This window comes from Mobula hypostoma, chromosome 11 (assembly GCF_963921235.1).
Source record: "Mobula hypostoma chromosome 11, sMobHyp1.1, whole genome shotgun sequence".
In the NCBI taxonomy this organism is placed as follows: domain Eukaryota; kingdom Metazoa; phylum Chordata; class Chondrichthyes; order Myliobatiformes; family Myliobatidae; genus Mobula; species Mobula hypostoma.
Window position 1 is genome coordinate 224,257 of NC_086107.1, and position 26,739 is coordinate 250,995.

The window sequence follows — 26,739 nt, forward strand, 5'->3', positions numbered from 1 at the left end:
AAGTTTGGAGATGGTCTGGATCAGGGAAAGGATTCTTGGAGATGGAGAGGGTGTCAGGAGGATGTTTGGAGATGGTGAAGCCAATAGGAGGAGTTTTTGAGATGGCTAATGTCACTGAAAGGAGGTTTGGAGATGGAGTTGGTCACTGCAAGATTTGGAGTTGGCGAAGTCAGTAGGAGGAGGTTTAGAGATGGTGGGGGTCAGTGGGAGGAGTTTTGGAGATGGGTAAGGTCAGAGGAGGAGTTTTTTGGAGATGGAGAGGGTCAGGGGAGGTGTTTTGGAGATGTTGAGGGTCAGTGGGAGGATTGGATGGTAAGGGTCAGTTGGAGGAGTTTCGATATGGTGAGGGTCAGTGGGAGTAGGTTTGGAGATTGAGGGTTGAGGGAGGGAAGTTTGGAGATGCAGAGGGTCAAGGGTGGAAGTTTGGAGAGGGATTGTTGGTGAGAAGGTTTGCAGATGTAGAGGGTCAGTGGGAGGATGTTTGGATATAAGGAGGGTCAATGGGAGGAGGTTTGGAGATGGTGAGGGTCAGTAGACGGAGTTTTGGAGATGGAGCGGGTCAGTGGGAGGAGGTTTGGAGATTCTGAAGGTCAATTGGAGGAGGAGTTTTGAAGATGAAGAAGGTCAGCGGGTGGAGATGGGAGGAGGTTGGAGATGGTGAGGGTCAAGGGAGGAGTTTTGAGGTGGTGAGGTCAGGGGAGGAGATTTGGAGATGGTGAGGGTCAGTGGGGGAGGTTTGGAGATGGTGAGGGTCAGTGGAGGAGGTTTGGAGATGGTGAGGGTCAGTGGGAGGTTGTTTGGAGATTGTGAGGGTCAGGAGGAGGTTTGGAGGTGGCAGTGTGAGGGGAGGAGGTTTGATGATGGGGAATGTTTATGGGAGGAGGTTTGGAAAGTAAGGATCAGTGGGAAGATGTTTGGATATGGAGAGGGTCAGGGGCAGGAGGTTTTGAGGTGAGGAGGTCAATGGAGGAGGTTTAGAAGTAGGAGGGTCAAAGGAATAGGAGAGTTGGAGACGGTGAGGGTCGATGGGCGGAGGCTTGGAGATGGGGAGGGTTAGAGAGAGGAGTTTTGAAGATGGGGAGGGCATGTGATGGAGTTTTTGAGAGAGAGGTTTAATGGGAGGAGCTTTGGAGATGGAGAGGCTCAGTGGGAGAAGGTTAGGAGAGTCAGATAAGGAGGTTTGGAGATGTTGAGGGTCAGAGGAGGAGGTTTAAAGTTGGAGAGGGTTGAGGAGAAGTTTGAAGAGGGGAGGGTCAAGGGTAGTGTTTTGGAGATAGGAAGGGCCTGGAAGGCGGATTGGGGATTGTGAAGGTCAGGAGGAGAAAGTTCGGAGATCGTGAAGGTCAGTGGGAAGGGTTTTGGACATGTTGAGGGTCAGGGAGACGAGGTTTGGATGGGGAGGGTCGGGGAGGAGGATTGGAGCTGGGAGGGTCAGGGGAAAGAGCTTTGGATATGGAGAGGTTCAAAGGAGGAGATTTGGAGATGGTGTAGGTCAGAGGTGGAGGTTTGGAGAGTTAAGGGTCAGTGGGAGGAGGTTTAAATGTGGGTGGGGGTCAGCAGGAGGAGTCTGGAGATGTAGAGGTCAATGGGAGGAGGTTTGGAATTAGGGAGACTCAGGAGAGGAGGTTTAGAGATGGTGAGGGCTGTGGGAGGAGGTTTAGAGATGGTGAGGGTTGGTGGGAAGAGGTTTGGAGATGGTGAGGGCTGTGGGAGGAGATTTGGAGATGGTGAGGGCTGTGGGAGGAGGTTTAGAGATGGTGAGGGCTGTGGGAGGAGGTTTAGAGATGGTGAGGGCTGTGGGAGGAGGTTTGGAATTAGGGAGATTCAGGAGAGGAGGTTTAGAGATGGTGAGGGCTGTGGGAGGAGGTTTGGAGTTGGGAGTGCCAGCAGCAAGAGGTTTAGAGATGGGCTGGGTCAGAGGTCATGGTTTGGAGTTGGTGAAGGTCAGGGTAGCAGATGGAGAGGGTCAGGGGAAAGAGTTTTGGCGGATGGAGAGGCTCAAAGGAGGTTTGGAGATGGGGATGGTCAGGGGCAGGAGGTTTGGAGATGGTGACGGTCAGTGGGGTAGGCTTGGAGATAGAGAGGGTCAGGGCACATGGTAAGGGGGAGTTGGAAGTGAGAGAGTAAATGGAGGTGATTTAGAGGTAGGAGGGACAAAGGAGTAGGAGATTTGGAGATGGAGGGGTCAGGGAATGTTGTTTGGAGATGGGAAGAATCAAGGGAAGTGGTTTGAAGGAGAGGGTTGAGGGGGTGAGCAGGTCAATGGAGGAGATTTATAGTCAGGATAGTCAAAGGAATAGGAGATTTGGAGATGGTTTAGGTCAATGGGTGCAGGCTTGAAGATAGGGAGGGTTAGAGGAAGGAATTTTGATGATAGGAAGGGCATGTGGAGGGGGTTTTGAGGGAGAGAGTTAATGGGAGGAGTTTTGGAGATGGAGAGGGTCAAGGGAGGAGATTTGGATATGGTAAGGCTCAAAGGAGGAGGTTCGAAGTTGAAGAGGGTTGAGCGGTTTGAAGATGGGAGGGTCAAGGGGAGGTGTTCTGGAGATGGAGAGGGTCGGGGAAGAGGTTTGGGGATGGTGAAGGTCGGGAGGAGGTTTGGGGATGGTGATAGTCGGGGAGGAGGTTTGGAGATGGTGAAGATCAATGGGAGTAAATTTGGAGTTGTTGAGGGTCAGGTGGAGTATTAGAGCTGGGAGGGTCAGGGGAGGAGGTTTGGAGGTGGCAGGGTGAAGGGAAGAGGTTTGAAGATGGTGCAGGTCAGCGGGAGGCGGTTTGGAGGGTAAGGGCCCGTGGGAGGAGGTATGGAGATAGTGAGGTCAATAGGAGGAGGTATGGAGATAGTGAGGTCAATGGGAGGAGGTATGGAGATAGTGAAGTTCAATGGGAGGAGGTTTGGAGTTGTAGAGGGCCAGTGGGAGGAGCTTTAGAGTTGGAGAGAGTCAGGTGCAGGGAGTTAGGAGATGGGTAAGGTTAAGGGAGGTGGGTTGGAGATTGAGAGGCTCAAGGGGAGTAGGTTTGGAGGCGGGGCGTTCAATGGATGATGTGGAGGAAGTTCGGAGATGGGTAAGGTCAGGGGAAGAGGTTTGAAGTTGGAGGATGTTGGGGAGGAGGTTTGAAGATGGGAGAGTGAAGGGAAGGGGTCTGGAGATAAGGAGGCTCAGAGGTGAGGAAAACTAGAGATGGTGAGGGTCAGGAAGGAAGTTTGGAGATGGTGCTGGTCAGAGGGTGGTGTTTTGGTGAAAGTCATGGAGAGGAGGTTTGGAGATGTGAGGGTCGGTGGGAGGAGATTTGGAAATGGTGCTGGTCAGCAGAAGGAGGTTTGGAGGGTGAGGGCCACGGAGATGGGGATAGTCAGATGAAGAATGTGGAGATGGTGAGGATCAGTGAGAGGTGTTTGGAGATGGGCAGGGTTAGGAGAAGGAGTTGTGAAGAGGGGAAGGGTGGGGAGGAGATCTGAAGGATGAAGGTTAATGGGAGGAGGTTTGAAGATACGGAGAGTCAGTGAGAAGAGGCATGCAGATGGCTAAAGTCAGTGGGAGTAGGATTGGAGATGGTGAGGTTGAGTGGGAGGAAGTGTGGAGATTTTGAGAGTCGGGGAGAAGATTTTGAAGTGGGGGGGTCACAGGTGGAGATTTGGAGATGGGGATGGTCAAGGGAGGAGGTTTGGAGATGGTCAGGTTCAGGTGGCGGAGGTTTGAATGTGGTGAGAGTCAGTGGGAGGTGTGGAGATGTAGAGGGCCAATGGGAAGAGCTTTGGAGATGGAGAGGATCAGTGGAGGAGGTTTGGAGAGGTGGATGGTCAGCAGGAGGAGCTTTGGAGATGGTGAGAGTTGGTGGAGGAGATTTGGAGTTTGGAGGGTCAGGCAGAGGAGGTTTGAAGATGGGGAGGATGTGAGGGAAGAGGTGTGTTGGGAGAGTCAGGGGAGATGGGTATGTCATGAGGAGGTGGTTTTGAGATGGGGAGGGCGATGGGAGGAGATTTGGAGGTGGGTGTGTCAGGGGGAGGAGGTTTGGTGGGAGGGTTAGAAACCAGGATTTGTAGATGGGGAGTGTGTTTGGATTTCCAGCATCTGCAGATTTTCTCTTGTAAGTGTCATGAGGAGTAGGTTTTGATATTGGGAGGAGGTTAGGGATGGGAGTAGGAGGTTTCTCGGTCGTGACTGTCAAAGGTGGAGAATGGGAGGTGCAGATGGGTGTGTGGAGGAGATGTGGAAATGGGATGGTTTGGGAAGAGGATTGGAGGTAGTCATTGGCATGTGGAGCAGGATGGGAGATGGAGAGGGGCTGGCGAGAAGGATGGAGGGTGAAGGGAGGGGAAGGGTTGTGAAAGAGGCGATGGAGACTGGCCCCTCATCTCTTGGACTTGTCACAGGGGGACGTAATGGAGGGAAAGGTTCCTCACTGTTCCTCCTGTTCTGGGGTCATCAAACCCAACATCGTGTTTTTTGGGGAACAGCTTCCACGGAAGTTCTACCAATATCTCATCGACTTTCCGCTCGCTGACCTGCTGATCATTCTTGGAACTTCACTTGAGGTGAGATCTCAGGTCCCTGACTTCACACGGCCCTAGCGTCAGCCATATGTTGTGAAATTTGTTGTTTTAGTGGCAGCAGTACATTGTAATCCATAATTTAAAAGCTATAAATTATAATAAGAAATATGTATTAAAAATTAAGTAACTGGTGCAAAAAAAGAGAAAAATACACACTGAGGTAGTTTTATGACCATTCAGAAATCTGATGGTGGTGGGACAAAGGTTGAGTGTGTGTTTTCAGGCCTTGATGGTACCGATGAGAAGAGGGCACGTCCTGGGTGATGGAGCTCCTTAATGATGATTGTCAACTTGCTGAGGGCATCGCATTTTGAAGGTGTCCTCGGTGCTAGAGACACTGGTGCTCATGACTAGAATATAAAAGCAAAGATGTAATGTTGAGACTTTATAAAGCGCAGTGAGGCCTCACTTAGAGTATTGTGAGCAGTTTTGGGCACCCTAGGATGTGCTGAAATTGCAGACAATTCAAAGGAGTTTCATGAAAATGATTCCTGCATTAAACGGCTTGTCATATGAAGAGTGTCAATAGCTCCGGGCCTGTACTCACTAGAATTCAGAAGAATGAGGGGTGACCTTATTGAAACCTATCAAATAGTTAAAGGCCTTGATAGAGTGGATGTGGAGAGGATGTTTCCTATGTTGGGAGAGCCTAAGACCAGAGGACACAGCCTCAGAATAGAGGGGCGTCCTTTTAGAATGGAGATGAGGAAGAATTTCACAAGCCAGAGAGTGGTGAATCAATGGAATTCATTGACAAATGCAGGTGTAGAGGCCAAGTCTTTATGTATATTTACGGCACAGGTTGATAAATTGTTGGTTGGTCAGGGCATGAAGGCATATGGGGAGAAGGCAGGAAATCGGGGCTGAGAGAAAAATTAGATCAGCAATGATGAAATGGTGGAGCAGAAACAATGTGCCAAATAGCCTATTTCATGTTGGAACTGGCTGTGTTTGCAACGTTTTGCAGCTGTTTCCTGAACCTGTGCAGTCCCACCCCCCCCCACTAAATGGTGATGCAACCAGTTAGCATACTCTGCACAGTACACCTGCGAAATTTCTGAGTGCCTTTGATGATATATCAAGTGTCCTCAAACTCTTCATGAAATATAGCCGCTGTCCTGCTTTCTTGGTAATTCTTGGTAATGGGGGGGTTGAAACTAATTTGGCAGGGGCTGGGATCTGGAATCATAGGGTTGAGGATGAGGTATTTGGTATACAAACAGAGGCAGTGGGTAGCGACACTGTTTGCAAGGCGATGCTGATGATAGGACAAAATTGCAGTCAACAGGATGAGTCGTAATGTAAAAAATGGTCAAAAATTGAAAAGGCTGAAGAATACAGGACTGAAGATGTTATATTTCAATGCACACGGTGTATGGAATAAGGTAGATGAACTCATAACACAGTTACCAATTGGCATGTATGGTGTGGGCATCTCTGAATCGTGGATGAAAGAAGATTATCGCTGGGAGCTTAACATCAAAGGATACACATTGAATCAAAAAGTCAGGCAGGTAGGCAGAGGAGGTGGCATGGCTCTGTTGGTAAAATATGAAATCAAATCATTTGAGAAAGGAGACATAGGTTTAGAAGGTATAGAAACATAATGGGTAGAGCTAAGAAACTGCAAGGGTAAAAAGACCTCGATGGAACTTATATACTGAACTCCAAACAGCAGCAAAGATGTGGGCTACAAATTACAGTGGGAGATTTAAAAAAATGCAGGACAAAAGGACAATGTTGAGATCGTTATGATGGAAAATCAGGTTAGTGCTAGAGCCCATGAGAGAGAATTAATAGATTGCCTATGAGATGGCTTTCTAGAGCAAATCTTGGTTGAACCCACTAAGGGATCAGCTATTCTGAAGTGGTGTTATGCAAAGAACCGGAATTGATTAAAGAGCTCAAGGTAAAGGGACCCTGAGGGACCAGTCATCAGAATATAATGAATTCATCCTGCAGTTTGAGAGGAGGAACTAAAGTCAGATGTATCAGTATTACAGTGGAGTAAAGAGAATTCCAGAGGCGTGAAAGAGGAGCTAGCCAAAGTCAATTGGAGAGGGACAAGAGAAGGGATGAGGGCAGAGCAGAAATGGCTGGAGTTTCTGGAGCAATTTGAAAAGCACAGGATAGATAGATCCTAAAGAAGAAGTATTCTATAGGCAGGATAACACAAACATGGCAGACAAGGAAGTCAAAGCCAAAGAGAGGGCATATAATAGAGCAAAAATAAGTATGAAGTTAGAGGATTGGGAAGCTTTCAAAAACCAACATGAGGCAACTAAAAATATCATAAAGGAAAATATAGAATATGAAGCTAAGCTAGCAAATAATATTGAAGAGGATACAAATAGATCCTTCAGATATATAAAGAGTAAAACAGAGGCGAGAGTAGATATTGGACCCCCGGAAAACAATGCTAGAAAGGTAGTAGTTGGGGAACAAGGAAATGACAGGTGAACTGAATAAGTATTTTTTTTAATTTATTCATTTCCGGATGTGGGCATCACCAGCTAAGCCAGCATTTATTGCCCATCCCTAGTTGCCCTTGAGAAGGTGGTGATGAGCTGCCTTCTTGAACCGCTGCAGTCCCTGAGGTGTAGGTACACCCACAGTGCTGTTACGGAGGGAATTCCATGATTTTGACTCGGTGACAAAGAAGGGATGTTTCCAAGTCAGGATGGTGAATGACTTGGAGGAGTATTTTCAAGTGGTGGTTTTCCCAGGTATCTGCTGTTCTCGTCCTTCTAGATGGTAGTGGTCATGGGTCTGGAAGGTGCTGCCTTAGGAACTTTGGTGTGTTGTTGCAGTGCATCTTGTAGATAGTACACACTGCTGCAACTGTTCGTCGATGGTGGAGGGATTGGATGCTTCTGGAAGGGGTACCAATCAAGTGGACTGCCTTGTACTGGATGGCATCACCTCCTGACCTCAGCCTTGTAGATGGTGGACAGGCTTTGGGGAGTCAAGAGGTGAGTTACACGCCTCAGGATTCCTAACCTTTGACCTGCTGTGGTAGCCACAATGTTTATATGGCTAGACCAGTTCAGTTTCCTGTCAATGGTAATCCCCCCAGGGTTTGATAGTAGGGGATTCAGTGATGATGATGCTATTGAATGTCAAAGGACAATGGTTAGAGCCTCTCTTGCCTGGTACTTGCATGGCTTGAATGTTTCTTGCCACTTGTCAGCCCAAGCCTGGATATTGTCCAGGTCTTACTGCATTTGGGTATGAACTGTTTCACTATCTGAGGAGTCATGAATGGTGCAGAACATTGTTCAGTCATCTGCAAATATCCCCACTTCCGACCTTATGACAGAAGGAAGATCATTGATGAAGCAGCTGAAGATGGTTGGTCCTAGGACACTTCCCTGAGGAACTCCTGCAGTGATGTCCTGAGGATGAGATGATTGACCTCCAACCACCACAACCATCTTCCTTTGTGTCAGGTATGATTCCAACCGGTGGAGGGTTTTTCCACTAATTTCTATTGACTCCGTTTTAGCTAGGGCACCTTGATGCCATATACGGTCAAATGCTGCCTTGATATCAAGGGCTATCACTCTCACCTCACGTCTGGTATTTAGTTCTTTGGTCCATGTTTGGACCAAGGAGTGATAAGGTCAGGAGCTGAGTGATTTTGCATCAGTCTTCACCGTGGAAGACACCAGCAGTATAGTAAAAGTTCCAGGGGTCAGGAGTCATGAAGTGTCTGAAGTTACCATTACTAGGGATAAGGTTCTTGGAAACTGGAAGATCTGGAGGTTGGTACATCACCTGGACCAGATGGTCTACACTCCAGAATTCTGAAAGAGGTGGCTGAAGAGATTGTGGAGGCTTTAGTAATGATCTTTAAAGAATCACAAGATTGGGGTATGGTTCCAAAGGACTGAAAATTTGCAAATATCACTTCACACTTCAAGAAGGGAGAGAGGTAGAAGATAGAAAATTATAAGCCAGTTAGTTTAACCTAGTGGTTGGGATGATGTTGGAGTCAATTGATAAGGATGTGACTTCAGTGTACTTGAAAAATTGCCCAAAGTCAACATGGTGTCCTTAAGGGAAAATCTTGTCTGATAAATCTACTGTAATTCTTTGAAGAAATATCAAGCAGGATAGTCAAAGGGGAAATGGATAGATGTTGTGTACTTGGATTTTCAGAAAGCTTTTGACAAGGCGCCAGACATGAGACTGCTTAACAAGTTAGGAGCCCATGGTATTACAGGAAATATACTCACAGGGATGGAACATTGGCTGGTTAGAAGGAGGCAAAGAGTGGGAATAAAGGGAGCCTTTCCTGGTTGGCTGCGGGTAACTCGGGGTATTCCACAGGTGTCTGTGTTAGGACCACTTCTTCTTTTTATACTATGTTATCAATCATTTAGATGACTGAATTGATGGCTTTGTGTGCCAGGTTAGTGGACGATACAAAGATAGGTGGAGGGGCAGGTAGTGTTGAGGAAGCAGAGAGGCTACAGAAGGACTGAGACAATTTAGGAGAATGGGCAAAGAACTGGCAAATGGATTACAATGTTGGGAAGTGTATGGTCATGCACTTTGGTAGCAGAAATAAAATTGCAGACTATTTCTAAAATGACAGAAAATTCAAAAATTCGAGATGCAAAGGGATTTGGGAGTCCTCGTGCAGAATTCCAAAAGGATATTTGGCAGGTTGAGTCAGTGATGAGGAAGGTAAATGCGATTTTGGCATTCATTTCGAGAGAAATAGAATATAAAACCAAGGACATACGCTAACACTGGGAAATCTGCAGATGCTGGAATTTCAAGCAACACACATAAAAGTTGCCGGTGAATGCAGCAGGCCAAGCAGCATCTCTAGGAAGAGGTACAGTCGACATTTCGGGCCGAGACCCTTCGTCAGGACTAACTGAAAGAAGAGCTAGTAAGAGATTTGAAAGTGGGAGGGGGAGGGGGAGATCCAAAATGATAGGAGAAGACAGGAGGGGGAGGGATGGAGCCAAGAGCTGGACAGGTGATAGGCAAAAGGGATATGAGAGGATCATGGGACAGGAGGCCTAGGGAGAAAGAAAAGGTGGGGGGGAAACCCAGAGGATGGGCAAGGGGTATAGTCAGAGGGACAGAGGGAGAAAAAGGAGAGAGAGAGAAAAAGAATGTGTGTATATAAATAAATAACGGATGGGGTACGAGGGGGAGGTGGGGCATTAGCGGAAGTTAGAGAAGTCAATGTTCATACCATTAGGTTGGAGGCTACCCAGACAGAATATAAGGTGTTGTTCCTCCAACCTGAGTGTGGCTTCATCTTTACAGTAGAGGAGGCCGTGGATAGACATATCAGAATGGGAATGCGATGTGGAATTAAAATGTGTGGCCACTGGGAGATCCTGCTTTCTCTGGCGAACAGAGCGTAGGTATTCAGCGAAATGATCTCCCAGTCTGCGTTGGGTCTCGCCAATACATAGAAGGCCACATCGGGAGCACCGGACACAGTATATCACCCCAGCCGACTCACAGGTGAAGTGTTGCCTCATCTGGAGGACTGTTTGGGGCCCTGAATGGTGGTGAGGGAGGAAGTGTAAGGGCATGTGTAGCACTTGTTCCACTTACAAGGATAAGTGCCAGGAGGGAGATCGGTGCGAAGGGATGGGGGGACGAATGGACGAGGGAGTTGCGTAGGGAGCGATCCCTGCAGAAAACGGGGGGGGGGCGGGGAGGGAAAGATGTGCTTAGTGGTGGGATCCCGTTGGAGGTGACAGAAGTTACGGAGCATTATATGTTGGACCCGGAGGCTGGTGGGGTGGTAGGTGAGGACCAGGAGAACCCTATTCCTAGTGGGGTGGCAGGAGGATGGGGTGAGAGCAGATGTGTGTGAAATGGGAGAGATGCATTTGAGAGCAGAGTTGATGGTGGAGGAAGGGAAGCCCCTTTCTTTAAAAAAGGAGGACATCTCCTTTGTCCTGGAATGAAAAGCCTCATCCTGAGAGCAGATGCGGCGGAGATGGAGGAATTGCGAGAAGGGGATGGCATTTTTGCAAGAGATAGGGTGAGAAGATGAATAGTCCAGGTAGCTGTGAGAGCCTGTAGGCTTGTAGTAGATATCGGTAGATAATCTGTCTCCAGAGATAGAGACAGAAATATCTAGAAACTGGAGGGAGGTGTTGGAAATAGACCAGGTAAACTTGAGGGCAGGGTGAAAGTTGGGGGCAAAGTTAATGAAGTCAACGAGCTCAGCATGTGTGCAGGAAACAGCGCCAATGCAGTCGTAGTGAAGGAAAAGTGGGGGACAGACACCAGTGTAGGCTTGGAACATGGATTGCTCCACAAAGCCAACAAAAAGGCAGGCATAGCTGGTACTCATACAGGTGCCCATAGCTACACCTTTAGTTTGGAAGAATTGGGAGGAGCCAAAGGAGAAATCATTAAGAGTAAGGACTAATTCCGCTAGACAGAGCAGAGTGGTGGTAGAGGGGAACTGATTAGGTCTGGAATCCAAAAAGAAGCGGAGAGCTTTGAGACCTTCCTGATGGGGGATGGAAGTATATAGGGACTGGACATCCATGGTGAAAATAAAGCGGTGGGGGTCAGGGAATTTAAAATCATCGAAAAGTTTCAGAGTACGCTGACACTTTGTAAGGAACTGGAGCAGTCTCTCTAGGAGTCTTGGATCCCTTATCTAGGAAAGGCTGTACTGACATTGGAGAAGGTTCAAAGGAGGTGCATGAAAATGATTCCAGAATTGAAAGACTTCTCATATAGAAGAAACAATACAGGTCCCTCGGCCCACAAAGCTATGCCGAACATGTCCTTACATTCGAAATTACCTGGGGTTACCCACAGCCCTCTATTTTTCTAAGCTCCATGTACCTGTCCAGGAGTCTCTTAAAAGACCCTATCGTTTCCGCCCCCACAACTGTCGCCGGCAGCCCATTCCACGCATGCATCAGTCTCTCCGTAAAAAACTTACCCCTGACATCTCCTCTGTACCTCCTTCCAAATACCTTAAAACTCTGCCCTCTCATGCTAGTCATTTCAGCCCTGGGGAAAAGCCTCTGACGATCCACACAATCAATGCCTCTCATCATCTCGTACACCTCTATCAGGTTACCTCTCATCCTCCGTCGCTCCAAGGAAAAAAGGCCAAGTTCACTCCACTTATTCTCATGAGGCATGCTCCCCAATCCAGGCGACATCCTTGTAAATCTCCTCTGCACTCTTTCTATGGTTTCCACATCCTTCCTGTAGTGAGGCGACCAGAACTGACCACAGTACTCCAAGTGGGGTCTGACCAGGGTCCTATATAGCTGCAACATTACCTCTCGGCTCCTAAACTCAATCCCACCATTGATGAAGGCCAATGCACCGTACGTCTTCTTAACCACAGAGTCAACCTGCGCAACAGCTTTGAGTGTCCTATGGACTCGGACCCCAAGATCCCTCAGATCCTTCAAACTGCCAAGAGTCTTACCATTAATACTATATTCTGCCATCATATTTGACCTACCAAAATTAACCACCTCACACTTATGTGGGTTGAACTCCATCTGCCACTTCTCAGCCCAGTTTTGCATCCTATCAATATCCCACTGTAACCTCTGACAGCCCTCCACACTATCCACACCACCCCCAACCTTTGTGTCATCAGCAAATTTACTACCCCATCCCTCCACTTCCTCATCTAGGTTATTTATAAAAATCACGAAGAGTAGGGATCCCAGAACAGATCCCTGAGGCAGACCACTGGTCACTGACCTCCATGCAGAATATGACCCATCTACAACCATTCTTTGCCTTCTGTGGGCAAGCCGGTTCTGGATCCACAAAGCAATACCCCTTGGATCCCATGCCTTCTTACTTTCTCACTCAGCCTTGCATGGGGTACCTTATCAAATGCCTTGCTAAAATCTATATACACTACATCTACTGCTCTTACCTTCATCAATGTGTTTAGTCATATCCTCAAAAAATTCAATCAGGCTCATAAGGCATGACCTGCCCTTGACAAAACCATGCTGACTATTCCTCTCCAAATGTTTATAAATCCTGCCTCTCAGGATCTTCCCCATCAGCTTACCAACAACTGAGTTAAGACTCACTGATCGATAATTTTCTGGAGTATTTCTACACCCTTTCTTGAATAAGGGAACAACATCCACAACCATCCAATCCTGCGGAACCTCTCCCATCCCCATTGATGATGCAAAGATCATCACCAGAGTCTCAGCAATCTCCTACCTCACTTCCCACAGTAGCCTGGGTTACATCTCATCCGGTCCCAGTGATGTTTTCCAACTTGATGCGTTCCAAAAGCTCCTGCACACCCTCTTTCTTACTATCTATATGCTCAAGCTTTTCAGTCCGCTGTAAGTCACCCCTACAATTGCCAAGATCCTTTTCTGTAGTGAATACTGAAGCAAAGTACTCATTAAGTATCTCTGCTATCTCCTTCGGTTCCATACACACTTTTCCACTGTCACACTTGATTGGTCCAATTCTCTCATGTCTTATCCTCTTGCTCTTCACATACTTGTAGAATGCCTTGGTGTTTTCCTTAATCCTGTCCACCAAGGCCTTCTCATGGCCCTTTTTGGCCCTCCTAATTTCTTTCTTAAGCTCCTTCCTGCTAGCCTTATAACCTTCTTGATCTCTATCATTACCTAGTTTTTTGAACCTTTTGTAAGCTCTTCTTTTTTTCTTGACTAGATTTGCAACAGCCTTTGTATACCACGGTTCCTGTATCCTACCGTCCTTCCCCGTCTCATTGGAATGTACCTATGCAGAACTCCACGCAAATATCCCCTGAGCATTTGCCACATTTCTGCTGTACCTTTCCCTGAGAACATCTGTTCCCAATTTATGCTTCTAAGTTCCTGCCTGATAGCCTCATATTTCCCCTTACTCCAATCAAATGCTTTCCTAACTTGTCTGTTCCTATCCCTCTTCAATGCTATGGTAAAGGAGATAGAATTGTGATCACTGTCTCCAAAATGCTCTCCCACTGAAAGATCTAACACCTGACCAGGTTCATTTAAACCCCACCCCATCTAAACCCCTTGCTCTCGGGAGATGCCAATCAATATTTGGGAAATTAAAATCTTCCACCACGACAACTTATTTATTATTACACCCTTCCAAAATCTGTCGTCCTGTCTGCTCCTCAATGTCCTTGTTATTATTGGGTGGTCTATAAAAAACACCTAGTAGAGTTATTGACCCCTTCCTGTTTCTAACTTCCACCCACAGAGACTCTGTAGACAATCCCTCCATTACCTCCTCCTTTTCTGCTGCCATGACACTATCTCTGATCAACAGTGCCACGCCCCCATCTTTTTTGCCTCCCTCCCTGTCCTTTCTGAAACATCTAAAGCCTGGCATTTGAAGTAACCATTCCTGCCCCTGAGCCATCCAAGTCTCTGTAATGGCCACCACATCCTATCTCCAAGTACTGATCCACACTCTTAAGTTCATCCACTTTGTTCATAATACTCCTTGCATTAAAATAGACACACCTCAAACCATCGATTTGAGCATGTCCCTTCTTTATCACCTGCCTATCCTCCGTCTCGCACTGTCTCCAAGCTTTCTCTGTGTGTGAGTCAACCGCCTCTTCCTCTGTCTCTTCACTTGGTTCCCACCACCCAGCAATCTGAGTTTAAACTCTCCCCAATAGCCTTTGCAAACTTCCCTGCCAGGATATTGGTCCTCCTGGGATTCAAGTGCAATCCGTCCTTTTTGTACAGGTCACTTTTGCCCCAAAAGAGGTCCCAATGAACCAGAAATCTGAATCCCTGCACCCTGCTGCAATCCCTCAGTCACGCATTTATCCTCCACCTCATTCTATTCCTATACTCACTGTCACGTGGCACAGGCAGTAATCCCAAGGTGACTACCTTTGTGGTCCTGCTTCTCAACTTCCTTCCTAACTCCCTGTAGTCTGCTTTCAGGACATCTTCCCTTTTCCTACCTATGTCATTGGTACCAATATGTACCACGACCTCTGGCTGTTCTCCTTCCCACTTCAGGATATCGTGGATGCGATCAGAAACATCCCAGACCCTGACACCTGGGAGGCAAACTACCATCTGTGCTTCTTTCCTGCGTCCACAGAATCGCCTGTCTGACCCCCTAACCCTAGAGTCCTCTATCACTGCTGCCTTCTTCCTTTCCTTACCCTTCTGAGCCACAGGTCCGGACTCTGTGCCGGAGGGGCGGCCACTGTTGCTTCCCCCAGGTAGGCCGTTGCCCCTCAACAGTATATGAGGAGGGTTTGAACTGTACTCAGGAATTCAGAAGAATGTGGAGTGACCTTGTGGAAATCTATGAATATTGAAAGGCCTGGATAGAGTGGATATGGAGAGGATGCTTTCTATGGTGGGCTAATCTAACACAACCTCCGAATAGAGGGATGTCCATATAAAATGGAGATGAGAAGGAATTTCTTTAGCCAGTGAGTTGTGAATCTGTGGAATTCATTGCCACAGGTGGCTGTGGAGCCCAAGTCACTGGGTATATTTAAGGCAGAGGTTGATAGAATGTTAATGAGGCAGAGCGTAAAAGGTTACGGAGAGAAGCAGGAGAGTGGGGTTAAGAGGGAAATGGATCAGCTATGATCAAGTGGTAGACCAGGCTTGATGGGCTGAGTGGCCTAATTGTGCTCTATTTCTTCTGCTCTTATGGAGTAAACCCTCCCCTCCACGGAGCCCCTCTACATGAAGTGCTCTTGGAGGAAAGCAGCATCTACCCCGCTCCCCACCACCCAGATCCACTCGCTGCTTCCGTCTGAAAGGAAATACAGGAGCCGCAAGACCCACCAGGTTCAGGAAAAGTTACTACCCTTCAACCATCTGGCTCTTGAACCAGACAGGATACCTTCACTACCCTAATACTGAACTGTTCCCACAACCTATAGGCTCACTTTCAAGGGTTCTTCATCCGATACTCTCAATACAGTCAGCCCCCCTTATCCGCAGGTTCTGCACGCGCGGATTCAACCAACCGCGGATTGGGAAAACCTGGAAGTTCTCTCTGCAGCGCTCGTTGTTTCAGCATTGTTCGCTTCGCGTCTTGTTCGGTCACTAATTTGTTCTGTGAAAAAAATCAATTAAGTGGTCAAAGCTACTCAAAAACTTAAAGATCACAGGAGAGTCAGGATCGGCTGATGCCAGGGCAGCATCATTGTTCCCAGAAGAGCTACGATGGTTGCATCTGTACTGAACATGTACAGACTTTTTTTTCTTGTCATTATTCCCTAAACAATACAGTGTAACAACTATTTACATAGCATTTACATCGTATAAGGTATTATAAGTAATCTAGAGATGATTCAAAGTGTACGGGAGGATGTGCATAGGTTAATTGCAAATACTACGCCATTTTATATAAGGGACATGAACATCCGTGTCTTTGGGGATCCGTGGGGGGGGTGGTCCCCGCGGATAAGGAGGGCCGACTGTATTTACTGCTTATTCATTATTATTATCTTCCCTTTTGTATTTGCAGTTTGTCGTCCTTTGCACGTTAGTTGTTTGTCCATCCTGCTAGGTGTGGTCTTTCATTGATTCTATTGTTCGTGTTGCATTTACAGTGAATGAAAATGAATTTCACGGTTGTTTCTGGTGACAGATACGAACTTTGAGTGGAGCTTATGGGTGGAGCTGAGAAACAGGAAAGATATGGCCACATTAGTGGGATTGTATTACAGACCACCCAATAGTCAATGAGACTTGGAAGAGCAAATCTGCAGAGAGATAGCAGGCAACTGCAGGAAACATAAAGTTGTGGTGGTAGGGGATTTTAATTTTCCATACATTGATTGGGACTCCCATACTGTTAGGGGTATAAATGGTTTAGAGTTTGTAAAATGTGTTCAGGAAAGTTTTCTAAATCAATATATAGAGGGACCAACTAGAGGGGATGCAATATTGGATCTCCTGTTAGGAAACGAGTTAGGCAAGTGACGGAAGTCTGTGTAAGGGAGCACTTTGGTTCCAGTGATCATAACACCATTAGTTTCAATTTGATCATGGACAAGGATAGATCTGGTCCAAGGGTTGAGGTTCTGAACTGGAAGAAGGCCAAATTTGAAGAAATGAGAAAGGATCTAAAAAGCGTGGATTGGGACAGGTTGTTCTCTGGCAAAGATGTGATTGGTAGGTGGGAAGCCTTCAAAGAGGAAATTTTGAGAGTGCAGAGTTTGTATGTTCCTGTCAGGATTAAAGGCAAATTGAATAGGAATAAGGAACCTTGGTTCTCAAGGGATATTGCAACTCTGATAAAGAAGAAGAGGGAGTTGTATGAAATGTATAGGAAACAGGGAGTAAATCAGGTGCTTGAGGAGTATAAGAAGTGCAAGAAAATACTTAACAAAGTAATCAGGAGGGCTAAAAGAAGACATGAGGTTGCCTTGGCAGTCAAAGTGAAGGATAATCTAAAGAGCTTTTACAGGTATATTAAGAGCAAGAGGATTGTAAGGGATAAAATTGGTCCTCTTGAAGATCAGAGTGGTCGCCTATGTGCGGAACCAAAGGAAATGGGGGAGATCTTAAATAGGTTTTTTGCATCTGTATTTTCTAAGGAAACTGGCATGAAGTCTATGGAATTGAGGGAATCAAGTAGTGAGATCATGGAAACTGTACAGATTGATAAGGAGGAGGTGCTTGCTGCCTTGAGGAAAATTAAAGTGGATAAATCCCCGGGACCTGACAGAGTGTTCCCTCGGACCTTGAAGGAGACTAGTGTTGAAATTGCGGGGACCCTGGCAGAAATATTTAAAATGTCGCTGTCTACGGGTGAGGTGCCGGAGGATTGGAGAGTGGCTCATGTTGTTCCGTTGTTTAAAAAAGGATCGAAAAGTCATCCGGGAAATTATAGGCCAGTGAGTTTAACATCAGTAGTAGGTAAGTTATTGGAGGGAGTACTAAGAGACAGAATCTACAAGCATTTGGATAGACAGGGACTTATTAGGGAGAGTCAACATGGCTTTGTGCGTGGTAGGTCATGTTTGACCAATCTATTGGAGTTTTTCGAGGAGGTTACCAGGAAAGTGGAAGAAGGGAAGACAGTGGATATTGTCTACATGGATTTCAGTAAGGCCTTTGACAAGGTCCCGCATGGGAGGTTAATTAGGAAAATTCAGTCGCTAGGTATACATGGAGAGGTGGTAAATTGGATTAGACATTGGCTCAATGGTAGAAGCCAAAGGATGGTGGTAGAGAATTGCTTCTCTGAGTGGAGGCCTGTGACTAGTGGTGTGCCACAGGGATCAGTGCTGGGTCCATTGTTATTTGTCATCTATATCAATGATCTGGATGATAATGTGGTAAAATGGATCAGCAAATTTGCTGATGATACAAAGATTGGAGGTGTAGTAGACAGCGAGGAAGGTTTTCAGAGCCTGCAGAGGGACTTGGACCAGCTGGAAAAATGGGCTGAAAAATGGCAGATGGAGTTTAATACTGACAAGTGTGAGGTATTGCACGTTGGAAGGACAAAGCAACGTAGAACATACAGGGTTAATGGTCAGGCACTGAGGAGTGCAGTGGAACAGAGGGATCTGGGAATACAGATACAAAATTCCCTAGAAGTGGCATCACAAGTAGATAGGGTCGTAAAGAGAGCTTTTGGTACATTGGCCTTTATTAATCAAAGTATTGAGTATAAGAGCTGGAATGTTATGATGAGGTTGTATAAGGCATTGGTGAGGCCGAATCTGGAGTATTGTGTTCAGTTTTGGTCACCAAATTACAGGAAGGATATATATAAGGTTGAAAGAGTGCAGAGAAGGTTTACAAGGATGTTGCCAGGACTTGAGAAACTCAGTTACAGAGAAAGGTTGAATAGGTTAGGACTTTATTCCCTGGAGCGTAGAAGAATGAGGGGAGATTTGATAGAGGTATATAAAATTATGATGGGTATGGATAGAGTGAATGCAAGCAGGCTTTTTCCACTGAGGCAAGGGGAGAAAAAAACCAGAGGACATGGGTTAAGGGTGAGGGGGGAAAAGTTTAAAGGGAACATTAGGGGGGGCTTCTTCACACAGAGAGTGGTGGGAGTATGGAATGAGCTGCCAGACGAGGTGGTAAATGCGGGTTCTTTTTTAACATTTAAGAATAAATTGGACAGATACATGGATGGGAGGTGTATGGAGGGATATGGTCCGTATGCAGGTCAGTGGGACTAGGCAGAAAATGGTTCGGCACAGCCAAGAAGGGCCAAAAGGCCTGTTTCTATGCTGTAGTTTCTATGGTTTCTATGGTTTTACTTTCAATTATGGCCTTTCATAATAGCCATTTACACCCAAAGAAAACATCTCTAGCTCTCCACTCAAACTCTGCCTCTTAGCAACCAAATCTCAGAATATCCGTCATCCAAGAGCCATTCCTGCCCTTGTGAAAGCAAAGGCTCTGTAATATCCACAATGTCATAATTCTGTGTAGTGTCACAGGATCTAAGTTCATCAACCTTGTACTTTGTAATGATGAGTTGGACAACAGGAAGCAGGGACAATAAACTCAACATCAGCAAATGACAAAGTCATTGACCTTGGCATGAGTGGGCTGAGGGGGAGGGAACACTGCCTCATCATTGAACTTAGGAAGGGGTGGGGGAGGAATGAGTGGGAGGGTACACTGCCTCGCCACTGAACTTGGGAAGGGGTCGGGGGGGAATGAGTGGGACGGGATACTGCCTTGGCACAGACCTCTGGAAGGAGGCAAGGTGAGGCGGAGGAGGGGACACCGCCTTGTTGTTGACATTGGGAAGTGTGGGGGTGAGAGGGAAGGGACACCACATCCCATTTGACCTAGAGAAGAGGGAAAGGGAGGGTCACTGCATCATTGACATTGGGAAAGGAGAAGTGAGGGGGAGTGGACAGTGCCTCGTTATTGACTTGGGAAGGGGAGAGGGGACACTGACTCATTGACATCAGGGAGGAGGAGGGGACAGTGACTCGTCATTGACCTCGGGGAGGGGATGGGGGAGGGGACACTGACCCATTATTGACTTTGGGGGGAGGGGCACCTACTCGTCATTGACCTCAGGGAGGGGTGGGGGAGGGGACACTGACGCGTCATTGATGTCAGGGAGCAGGAAGGGCACCTCCTGGTCCTTGACCTTGGGAAGAGATGAGGGGACATCGCCTCATCACTGACCTCTAGTCCTGGGGTCATGGGGTCATTGGGTCAGGTGTCGGGGTTGAAGAGTGGAGTGCGGACCCATGGTGTGGGGAGTTTAGTGCAGCTGCGAAGTGGAGTAAGGGGATTGGGGTTAGATGGGGTTAGATGGGGTTTTCTGGCAGTGATAAGCCGAGCTTCTGGGTGATTAATCAAGCAGGTGAGGTGTGACATGGGATTGGTGTTGGGGTTGGGTGGATGGGGAGTGGCCTGTGCAGGTTCTGAGTGAGTGGGTGGGGTGAGTGAGTGGGTGGGGTGTGAGGTAGTGAACAGCCATGTGGAAGGACCCTCACATCAAACGCATTGTTTCAGGTGGAACCGTTCGCCAGTCTGTCTGAGATGGTGAGGAATTCTGTTCCACGGATCCTCATTAACCAAGATTTGGTTGGCTCCCTCACTCGGAACCCACTGCGGTCAAAGGATGTGGTGGAACTGGGGGACGTGGTTCGGGGTGTGAAGAGACTCTCGGACCTGTTAGGCTGGACTGACCAAGTTAACCAACTGCTCAGCAGAGAACAGAGCGAGGTGTAACCTCCCAACTCCCTCCCGCAGCGTGATTCTCCCTCGATACCGCTCTGTTTTTGAAATAAACATACTCAACTTTATTCAAGTACGAAAGACATACAAAGCTTAGGCTTACCATACGGTTACTGAATTGAAATTAAAATACCCCTATAGGAATCGATAATGCACACAATTCCCTGCTTGGCCACCGTTCTCAGAAATCCCCCATTGAACCCAAATGATCACATGCTCCCTCTCCGAGGCCGCCTTGGCACAGATGTAGAACTGGACGAGGGGCAGAGCATTGGACAGCCCACTGCCTGGACCCACGAAAGGCCATCTTGGCCAGGTCTAAGAGCAAGCCTACCAGGACATCCTCTGAGCGACCCCCCACCCCACCCCGACTGGGTGACCATAAACCAGGAGCCTGGGACTGAAGTGCAGCCAGAACTTGAGGAGCAGCCCCTTCAGATATTCACACGGGCTGCAACCCCTCACATCCATGGGGGCATGGTACATTGACTCCTCCCGGCCACAGACAAGACAGGTGGACAGAGTAACAGTGAAGCTGCTCGGGAATCTATTACACGGTACTGCCCTGTACAAAACCCCTCCGCCCCAGGTCCCCAATGTACAGGGGAATGACCCCTGCACAGACAGACTTCCGCTGGTGGCCTCCCTCACTGCCTGATGGTAAGCCAGGCTGCCACAGTGTGCCCGGACGGCAGGCGAGGGCACTGAAGTGAGAAATATGCAACGGAAGCCCGTACGAGAACCATCTCGACACATCGTGGAGTACTCTGACCAGAAGAGCCCATTCCAGACCTGCAGTAGCTTCTGGTGAAACCCTGGCATCTCCCGCATGGTGACGTGGCTGTTGCTTGCCACCGGGAGCCGTGTGCCCTCCTTTACGCAATGCCACAGGCAAAGTAAGTGTGTCACCAGTGCGTGCCATCTCAGAGGGTGTTGAGGCAGAGAGCTGCCAGCTGGGTATGTACGTACACCAGTGAACGACCACCCTCTGCAATCAGAATACTCAGGACCACAGCAGAGACACAGTACCAGGTGTGCCCCAGCAGAAGTCCACCAACTTTGTCAGGATCCTGGTGACAAATACAGTCGGTGGGACTAGAGTGACCAGCTGGTACCAAGGCATGGAGGCTACCGGCTTGTTAATGACCAACGCCCTGCCCCGGTAGAAGATTGCCACCATCCCAGTCAGCAGAGACTTCCGTCTCTACGACCCGCCAGTTCGCCGGCCAAGTCTCTGCAGTGAAGACCCCCAGATAGAGGAGGTCCGTGGTGCTCCACGCAAATGGTCTTAGATCCTCTGGCAGGGAGTCCATCTCCCGCAGAGCCACTAAAAGACCAGAGCACATTCTCCTGTTGACCCTGGCTGGCAGAGAGTGTGGCTGAGAAGACCGGTTGGTAGTCTTGCATCCTCTGTAGCTCAACAAGGTTGGTGATCGTAAGATATTGGAGCAGAAATAGGCCTTTTGGCCCATTGATTCTACTGTGCCAATTCATCATGGCTGATCCATTTTCCCTCTCTCTTGTCTTCGCTCTGTAACCCTTCATGCCCTGACTAATCAAGACTCTTTTGCCTTAAATTGTTGTTCACTTCACTTGTTTGCATGATTTGTGTATTTTTTCTTTCTCTTGCACACCAAGTGTTGCTTTTTTATTTTGAGTTTTATTTTATTTCTTTAAATTGGGTTCTTCCAAGCTTTGTGGCTACTTGTGAACAAGCAAATCTCAAGGTTGTATAATTTATACATTCTTTGATAATCAATGTACTTGAATCTTGAAGTATACCCAATAACTTGGCTTCCACAGCTGCCTGTGTCAACAAATTCCACACCACTCTGGACAAAGAAATTCCTCCTCATTTCCATACTAAAAAACCACCTGTCTATTCTGAGGCTGTGTCCTCTAGTCTTAGATTCCCGCACCATAGGAAACATTCTCTCCACACCTACTCCATCGAGGTCTTTCAACATTTGATAGGTTTCAATGAGGTCCCCCTTCATCCTTCTGAATTCCAGTCAATACGGGCCCAGAGCCCTCAAACACTTCTCATACTTTTAATCCCAGAATCATTTTTGTAAAGCTCCTTTGAACTCTCTTCAATGTCAGCAGATCCTTTCCTAGATAAGATGCCCAGAACTGCTCACAACACTCTGTGAGGCCTTACCAGTGCTTTATAAAGGCTCAACTTTACATCCTTGCTCTGATATTCTAGTCCTCTCAAAATGAATGCTGCCATCATATTTGCCTTTCTCACCACTGACTCAACCTGCAAATTAACCTTTAGGGAATCCTGCTGGAGGTCTCCCAAGTCCCTTTGCACCTCAGAATTTTGAATTTTCTCTCCATTTAGAAAATATTCTACCCTTTTATTTCTTCTACCAATGTGCATGACTATACACTTCCCGACACAGTATTCCATCTGCCATGTTGGTGAGGCCTAATTAAGAATATTGTGTGCCATTTTGATAACCTACCTACAGGAAACATGCAAGCAAGGGCTGAAAGAGTGCAGAGAAAATTTACAAGGATATTGCCAGGTCTGGAGGACCTGAGTTATAAGGAAAGATTGAATAGATTTGGACTGTATTCTTTAGAATGAAGGAGATTGAGAGGAAATTTGATAGAAGTATAGCAAGTACTGGCGCTTCTAAGGAATATAAAAGTGGATAAGTCTCCGGGTCCTGACAGGATATTCCCTAGGACCTTGAGGGAAGTTAGTGTGGAAATTACAGGGGCTCTGACAGAAATATTTCAAATGTTATTAGAAACGGGGATGGTGCTGGAGGATTGGTATATTCCTCATGTTGTTCCATTGTTTAAAAAGGGTTCTAAGAGTAATCCTAGCATTTATCAGCCTGTGAGTTTGACGTCAGTGGTGGATAAATTGATGGAAAGTATTCTTAGAGATGGTATATATATATGTATCTAGATAGACAGGGTCTGATTAGGAACAGTCAACATGGATTTGTGCGTGTAAGGAGGTTACTAGGAAAGTTGACGAGGGTAAAGCAGTGGATGTTGTCTATATGGACTTCAGTAAGGCCTTTGACAAGGTTCCACATGGAAGGTTGGTTGGGAAGGTTCAATCGTTAGGTATTAATATTGAAGTAGTAAAATGGATTCAGCAGTGGCTGGATGGGAGACGCCAGAGAGTAGTGGTGGATAACTGTTTGTCAGACTGGAGGCCGGTGACTAGTGGTGTGCCTCAGGGATCTGTACTGGGTCCAATGTTGTTTGTCATATACATTACTGATCTGGATGATGGGGCGGTAAATTGGATTAGTAAGTATGCAGATGATACAAAGATAGGTGGCGTTGTGGATAATGAAGCAGGTTTTCAAAGCTTGCAGAGAGATTTAGGCCAGTTAGAAGAGTGGGCTGAAAGGTGGCAGATGGAGTTTAATGCTGATAAATGTGAGGTGCTACATTTTGATAGGACTAATCAAAATAGGACATACATGGTAAATGGTAGGGCATTGAAGAATGCAGAAGAACAGAGAGATCTAGGAATAATGGTGCATAGTTTCCTGAAGGTGGAATCTCATGTGGATAGGGTGGTGAAGAAAGCTTTTGGCATGCTGGCCTTTATAAATCAGAGCATTGAGTATAGGAGTTGGGATGTAATGTTGAAATTGTACAAGGCATTGGTAAGGCCAAATTTGGAGTATTGTGTACAGTTCTGGTCACTGAATTATAGGGAAGATGTCAACAAAATAGAGAGAGTACAGAGAAGATTTACCAGAATGATACCTGGGTTTCATCACCTAAGTTACAGAGAAAGGTTGAACAAGTTGGGTCTTTATTCTTTGGAGCGTAGAAGGTTGAGGGGGGACTTGATAGAGGTATTTAAAATTATGAGGGGGATAGATAGGGTTGACATGGATAGCCTTTTTCTATTGAGAGTAGGGGAGATTCAAACAAGAGGACATGAGTTGAGAGTTAAAGGGCAAAAGTTTAGGGGTAACATGAGGGAGATCTTCTTTACTCAGAGAGTGGTAGCTATGTGGAACGAGCTTCCAGCAGAAGTGGTTGAGGCAGGTTCGATGTTGTCATTTAAAGTTGAATTGGATAGGTATATTGGCAGGAAAGGAATGGAGGGTTATGGGCTGAGTGCAGGTCGGTGGGACTAGGTGAGAGTAAGCATTCAGCACTGACTAGAAGGGATGAGATGGCCTGTTTCTGTGCTGTAATTGTTATATGGTTATATTAAGAGGGGTATAGATCAGATAAATGCAAGCAGGCTTTTTTCACTGAGGTCAGGTGGGACTACAACCAGAGGTCACGTCTTAAGAGTGAAAGGGGAGAAGTTTAAGGGGAACATCAGGGGAAACTTCTTCACTCAGGGGGTCATGGGATTGTGGAGTGAGCTGCCAGCACAAGTGGTCCAAGTGAGCTCGATTTCAACATCTAAGAGAAGTTTGGATCGGTCCATGGATAGTAGGGATATGGTGGAGTCTTGTTGGAAGTACACTTTGGCATGGACTAGATAGGCTAAAAGGCCTGTTTGCATGCTGTACATTTCCTGCACCTTCCAACGTGCTCCCAAAAAATTCCAGCTATTACTGTTCTGTTGTCATCTCTGCTTGTGTTCCTTTCTAATCAATCTTGGCCAGCTCCTCTCTCATGCCCCTAATTCCCTTTACTCCACTGTAATACTGATACATCTAACTTTAGGTTCTCCTTCTCGAATTACATGGTGAATTCTTTCCTATTATGAACACTGTCAGCTAAGGGTTCCTTTGCCTGTGATCAATCCAGGTTCATTCCACAACACCAATGGAATTGCTGATCCCCTTGTGGGCTCAACAACACGCTGCTCCAGGAAGCCATCTCATAAGCTCTCTGGAAATTTCCTCTCTTTGGATCCAGCACCAACCTGATTTTCCCAATATTGAAACCACCCCCCCCCATGACTATTGTAACAGTACCCTTTTGACATGCATTTTTTTTAATCTCCTGTTGTAACTTGTAGACCACAAGTTTGCTACTGTTTGGAGGTCTGTATGTAATTCTCATCAGAGTCTTTTTACCCAGGCAGTTCCTTAGTTCTACCCACAATGATTCTACACCTTCTGATCCTATGTCACCTCTTTCTAATGATTGGATTTATTTTACTAGCAGAGCCACCCCACCCCCTCTGCCTCCCTGCCTATCCTGTCGATACAATATGCACCCTTGGACGTTAAGATCTATAATCTTCTTTCAGCCATGAGTCAGTCAAAGTCATACATGCCAATCTTTAACTGTGCTACCAGTTCATCTACCTTATTCCATATATTGTGTGCATTCAAATATAACACCTCAGTCTTGTATTCACCCTTGTCAGTTTTGTCCACCTTTTACATTGTAACTCATCCTATTGACTGCAATTTTGGCCTTTCATCAGCCTCTCCTTGCTGGGAGTCTCACTGCACACTGCCTCTGTTTGTAAACCAGGCACGTTGTGGCAGCATGCAACAGACTGACACAGGCAACAAAATGGAGTCTGAATCAAACGCTCACAGAGACTCGAGGAGGTAGTCATGATCACCCTGTCAAACACCTTCTGATCGAGAGAGTGAAAGACAGCTGACTGGCCAGCATTACGGAAGAGATGGATCTGGTCCCAGATGAGAAGAAGTTGTCCTGAATGGACCAACCCAGGACCATTTTGGACTGTTCTGGGTGGATCATTTAGAACAGCATGGAACCCAGGCAATCAGCCATTGTCTGGGCATGGACAGACACCAGGCACCAATTCCTCAGGTGGGGAAAATCCCCTTCTTCTGCAGCAGGACCACGACTGCCCTACTCCAAGAGAGGGACATCTTACCTGTCACAGACTTTTGCTCAGGACCCTGGTGTAGTCAGAACCCAATATGTCCCCAAAATTGAAATTCTAGTCACTGAAATTGAACAATTCAGTTCACTTCACCCATGGTATGTAACTTGTGCTCCTTACATAAACATTAAAAAATTGCCAACATTATAACTGTCTTTCTCTTTGTTTTTTAATTGTCTCTGTCTCTTTGTTTTCATCCTTTTTCACCAATTCCCTTTTTTTAAAGAACAGTTTCATTTTGTGAAATGTTTTCGAGTTAGAACCCTTTTTAAAAAGCACAGAATCTAATGGAGGTCAGGATAGACTATCTGAACACTCCGGCAAAGTGAGAGGATTATTCTGCCGCTTTCGTCACTTGCCGTAAGCCATCAGGCTATGGAGTATATCTCTGTGGTAGAACAGATAAACAACAATAGACAATAGACAATAGGTGCAGGAGTAGGCCATTCGGCCCTTTGAGCCAGCACCACCATTCACTGTGATCATGGCTGATCATCCACTATCAGTATCCAGTTCCTGCCTTATCCCCATAACCTTTGATTCCGCTGTCTTTAAGAGCTCTATCCATCTCTTTCTTGAAAGCATCCAGAGACTTGGCCTCCACAGCCTTCTGTGGCAGAGCATTCCATATATCCACCACTCTCTGGGTGAAAAAGTTTTTCCTCAAATCCGTTCTAAATGGC

At 46.7% G+C, this 26,739-nt stretch overlaps 1 protein-coding gene across 4 annotated transcripts in view; it reads left to right on the forward strand.

Annotated features, from left to right (window-relative positions):
* Window positions 1-26,304, forward strand: part of sirt3 (sirtuin 3) — an 84,423-nt gene extending 58,119 nt beyond the window's left edge. The window contains exons 6-8 of one of the 4 annotated variants that reach the window (XM_063061532.1): window positions 4,376-4,537; window positions 20,014-21,663; window positions 25,672-26,304. In XM_063061532.1, coding sequence (XP_062917602.1) covers window positions 4,376-4,537; window positions 20,014-20,232 — 381 coding nt within the window. In that variant the 3' untranslated portion in view covers window positions 20,233-21,663; window positions 25,672-26,304. Of the gene's footprint in view, window positions 1-4,375; window positions 4,538-7,874; window positions 9,415-20,013; window positions 21,664-25,671 lie in introns of those variants that run through there. The other 3 variants (XM_063061533.1, XM_063061535.1, XM_063061534.1) reach the window with 3 other exon arrangements.
* The last annotated feature ends 435 nt before the right edge of the window (window positions 26,305-26,739 follow it).